The sequence below is a fragment of the Coregonus clupeaformis genome, chromosome 21, assembly GCF_020615455.1.
Source record: "Coregonus clupeaformis isolate EN_2021a chromosome 21, ASM2061545v1, whole genome shotgun sequence".
In the NCBI taxonomy this organism is placed as follows: Eukaryota; Metazoa; Chordata; class Actinopteri; order Salmoniformes; family Salmonidae; genus Coregonus; species Coregonus clupeaformis.
In genome coordinates this window covers 31,579,680-31,584,641 of record NC_059212.1, presented here as the reverse complement: position 1 = coordinate 31,584,641, position 4,962 = coordinate 31,579,680, and the positions used below count along the sequence as shown (strand labels likewise).

The following is a 4,962-nucleotide window of genomic DNA, read 5'->3' as shown; positions in this document are numbered from 1 at the left end:
ATTCAAGATGAATAATTCAAGGCAACAGAATTCTTCAGTTTGATAAAAACAGTTAGTTGGTTTGGCTGCTGTTACAGTTCTGCTTCATAGGCCTAGTTAGTGATTTTCTTTGCATTTACTTTATATCAAAAGGGTAAGTTATGCAACATGGAGAGAAGTTTATTTGTGTCAAGATGCAACAAAGTATGTCAGTATATAGAAACCTCATGTTCATCTTCCCCAGTATTTAAATGTAAAATTCTATGAAAATGACCTTGTGAAGGCAGTTATTAAAATGCAGAATTCAAATCAATTCAAGTTACTTAATCTCTGGCAACAGCAATGTGCAGCTATGTTGAGTATCAAACAAAAGGTTATTGATTTGGATTCCCAAATGACCAATGTATGAATGAAAGGGTGGAAAGAACACTGTAAAATATTGATCCATCAGGACTAGACGAAGGTTTCAAACTCAGCTCTGAAGAGCCTAAGGGTCTATTGTTAGTGACACAATGGGCTGGCTGGTGATTCCATGTCATTACAGGCTGCTTGTTTACAGTCTTTTGGCGAATGGGCCATAGAAACGTATCATTAAGTGGTTGGAGCCAATACCTCTTACCATCTAGCCTGGTTAAACCAGACTAGTGCTACACATATCAGTTTGGATTCCAGGCTACTTACATCCCACTCCATCAGATAGATTGCTTTTAAACTGTAACCATTTTTTTTATGTCCCTCTTTTCAAAATAGGCAAAAGCAAACAAAATCCCACCTTAGAAGATCTTCAACGTCTAACAGAAAAGTTCCTGTAGCTATACAAATATTTTCCCTTCAAAGGAGTAGTCATCAACCTCTCTCATCTGTTTGTTCAACTCCAGAGTTATTGATCTCTATCAGCTTCCACCAACAGACATGCCCAGGCTTGCCAAGGTTACAGTTATAGCTCAATAACCACTTCACTGTTAGGATGATAACCTGATATTTTTAGATACCAGAGAGAGAGAGAGAGAGAGAGAGAGAGAGAGAGAGAGAGAGAGAGAGAGAGAGAGAGAGAGAGAGAGAGAGAGAGAGAGAGAGAGAGAGAGAGAGAGAGAGAGAGAGAGAGAGAGAGAGAGAGAGAGAGAGAGAGAGAGAGAGAGAGAGAGAGAGAGAGAGAGAGAGAGAGAGAGAGAGAGAGAGAGAGAGAGAGAGAGAGAGAGAGAGAGAGAGAGAGAGAGAGAGAGAGAAGAAACCCCCAGTTTCCATCTGAAGATGATACTGTAAGATGTAGCAAATCCTTGAATCATCCCATCATCCCTTCATCCCTCCAGGAGTCCTCAGATCTATTCTGCAGTCCTGAAAATAGGAAGGAGGTATATGCCTGGTACAGTACAGTACAGTACCTGCAACTGTGAGGAGATAACATTGTTAATTAGGGAAATGAATTAGACGGTGCTCTGCTCATTAGTGCTTCTGCCCTTCTACTCTTCCCCTGACGTCAGAATGTTAAACACCCTAGACACTAAACAGACGGATGTCAGAATTACTCTCATGCTTTGGGGATATTTCTGGTTAGAAGAAAACATTTTCGCCACTAAGAGGATTCTCATTTGCACTGTCGTATAATTCTATATGCACTGAAATTAAAAGCTAAAGCCACGTTGCAATTAAGCATTTGGAATGGCACATTTAGCTTTCTCTCTCTTCATGGGTGGCAGATGCCTTTTGATGATCACCCGCTGGTACCCCAGTTCAGCTGCTTGGATGTCTTTTAAGACATGCAATCGAGAGAGATACTCTCGAGTTAGCTAGATTCTCAGTCCACATCATACAAACTATCTTCCATGGGTCTCTGTTAATCTCTGTGTATAACATCACCATTCTGGCCAACCCAAATGATTTTATATGCATACATAAATACAAAGCCATGGTACTATAGGGAAGGACACCTGTTAATCATGCATGGATCTCAAAATCAAATAGTCCAAAGCAAATGGTGTCTCCAACACCAATGCTATAGATTACATAGCAATGAAATACCAACATTAAATGACTGATCCTTTTCACTATTTCATTTGTTGACACTGTCGTATTCATCCATTTGTATTTCTATTGCTTAATTGAATGATTGCAAGGACAGCAAACACAGACAAGCCCATTGATTCAGAAGGTCACTGTTCAGGTTGAAGAAAACAATTTGCCATGACAACAGCAGAGGACGTGGCAGTAAGCCAGAGACTGCACATCTCTCCCAGGGAATGATTGCTTAGCTCTCAGCCTGTTGTATTTGCTGACCTGCACTGGCATTCAAGACAATAATTTACCCACAGTGGCTTGCTGAGAAACCAAACTAGTAAAACTCCTGTTGGTGGGTTGGCCAGTGCTCGCCTGATAACTTTCCTTAGCATGCACAGGAGCGGGTGTCTGAGTCACCAAGCTTTTACGGGAGAGTTTATCATCATACAGTAGTCTCTCCGGTGATTTTAAAAGGTAAGGTTAGACTAATATTACTGTCGTTATTTGTTGTGGTCACAGTATTTTGTCATTTCTGGGGGTGTGGTATAGCCACTGTTTGCTACTGGCTACATGGTTGACTCATTTGAAGAAGAGGAAGGTTGTAGGTTACATAATGTGATTGTATCTAGTGTGACAGACATGCAACATAACTCGTTTTTTAAGTAAACATATTTTCCCCATGACGTCATACTGTATGTTGAAACTATTTCCCTTTGGTTTGTTTAAAGAGCACATTTTCTCACATACTATTGTATGCTTCAGCGCTTGTCCTTTGAATAGTTGACCTTAATCTCACATACCTAGCTTTATATATGTTATTTAAAGCTACTGATAAACACGAGTGGAAATTGTAAATGACGGTATTTTAGCCATCATGCTGATGCTGATAGGAACTCTCATGAGGGTATTAGGGTTGGATGGAATCAGCAAAAGGGTTAAATTTAGGACAGCCAATTACGTGAACCAAAATGCTGTGGATTATGTAAATTCAGAAAGAACTGGTCACATGGTGTTCTTTGTGTCTTATTTACAGTTGATGTAAAGGCTATTTTCATTCTCCACATGCAGAAAGGGAGATGTTTACTAACATGATAGACAAGACTTAGGGCAGCACTATAAAAATCCATAGTTCAAGACAGATTGATTCCTCTGGCAAATGACAGGGATGTAAGTGAATGTGATTAAGTGAATGCACCGGCAACCAACTGCATCCTTGTACAGTACAGTGCACTCTTTCAGGTTTGGCTCGAAATGACGACCCAGCAGCCCCCTCTCTCCCAGGAGACTCTGGCCCAGTGTCACCAGCAGGCCATGGAACCATGGGGCTCCCAGAGGCTTCGCCAGAGCCGCCAAGGCTCCATCTCCATCTTCCGCAGCTCCCTGTCCAGGGACCAACAGCAGCAGCTGCATCCCAGGCACCCTCCTCTACTCCCGAGGGGCTTCCCCCCTATCAAGTCCTCATCCAGGAGCCCCAATGTCAGCAACCCTAACTCCCCTTTCATGCGCCGGGACTTGGTCGCCCTGACCAAGCGCTTTTCTTTTGGCGGTTGGCTTCAGGGCAGTCGGGTCAGTTTCTCTGGGTTGCCCCTCCATCAGCCTGTCCAGCTAGAGAACACCTATAAGACTGAACCAGAGAATGGCTGTCTTTTTAAAGCCAGTAAGGTACAGAAGCTTGTGCAAGCCATGTTGGATAGTTATTTGGATGGGGCCAGCTATAACGCAGCCTCAGGCAGCCATCTTAGCCAGATTCTGTCAGACATGGTGAAGAGTAAAGTGAAAGAGATCAGTCCTCCGCGGTACAAGCTGGTGTGTCAGGTGGTGGTGGGGCAGAAGAGGAACCAGGGTCTACGAGTGGCCAGTCGCTGTCTTTGGGACTCACAACATGATGACTTTGCAGTTGCAATGTTCCAAAACCATTCTCTTTTCACCTTGGTCATAGTCCATGGGGTTTATTGTGAGTGAGTCATACGCACTGGCAACAACTATACTGAACAAAAATATAAACGCAACATGTAAAGTGATGATCCCATGTTTCATGAGCGGAAATACATTATCCCAGAAATGTTTCATAGGCACAAAAGGTTTATTTCTCTCAAATGTTTTGCACAAATTTGTTGACATCCTTGTTAGTGAGCATTTCTCCTTTGCCAAGTTAATCCATCCACCTGATAGGTGTGGCATATCAAGAAGCTGATTAAAAAGCATGATCGTTACACAGGTGCACCTTGTGCTGGGGACAATAAAAGGCCACTAAAATGTGCAGTTTTGTCACACAACACATTGCCACAAATGTGAAGTTTTGAGGGAGCGTGCAATTAGCATGCTGACTGCAGGAATGTCCACCAGAACTGTTGCCAGAGAATCTGTTTATTTCATAAGCCTCCAGAAACATTGTTTTAAAGAAACTGTCAGAAACCGTCTCAGGGAAGCTCATCTGCGTGCACGTCGTCCTCACCAGGGTCTTGACCTGACTGCAGTTCGGCGTAGTAACCGACTTCAGCGGGCAAATGATCACCTTCGATGGCCACTGGCACGCTGGGGAAGTATGCTCTTCACCGATAAATCCCAGTTTCAACTGTACCGGGCAGATGGCAGACAGATGTGACGCTTGGCATTCAGGCCAAAGAGTTAAATCTTGGTTTCATCAGACCAGAGTTTTTTTATTTTTTGGGTCAGGGAGTATGGCGTCGTGGTTAGCTGATGTCAACATTATGAACAGCGTGCCCCACGGTGGCAGTGGGGTTATGGTATGGGCAGGCATAAGCTATAGGCAAACACAATTGCATTTTATCAATGGCAATTTGAATGCATAGAGATACTGTGACGAGATCCAGAGGCCCATTGTCGTGCCATTCATCCACTGCCATCACCTCATGTTTTAGTATGATAATGCACAGCCCCATGTCGCAAGGATCTATACACAATTCCTGGAAGCTGAAAATATCCCAGTTCTTCCATGGCCTGCATAAATCACCGAACATGTCACCC

General features: G+C 43.2%; 1 protein-coding gene across 1 annotated transcript; it reads left to right on the top strand.

Annotated features, from left to right (window-relative positions):
* The first annotated feature begins 2,317 nt into the window (after positions 1-2,317).
* On the top strand, positions 2,318-4,027 carry LOC121534618 (dynein light chain Tctex-type 5). The gene is made up of 2 exons (XM_041841192.1): positions 2,318-2,448; positions 3,214-4,027. Exon 2 carries the CDS (start codon positions 3,226-3,228, stop codon positions 3,934-3,936), a length of 711 nt encoding a protein of 236 aa, XP_041697126.1. The 5' UTR covers positions 2,318-2,448; positions 3,214-3,225; the 3' UTR covers positions 3,937-4,027.
* Positions 4,028-4,962: the final 935 nt, after the last annotated feature.

Coding starts and splice junctions, on each gene's coding strand:
- LOC121534618 (XM_041841192.1), top strand. CDS start 3,226: ATGACGACCCAGCAGCCCCCTCTCTCCCAGGAGACTCTGGCCCAGTGT.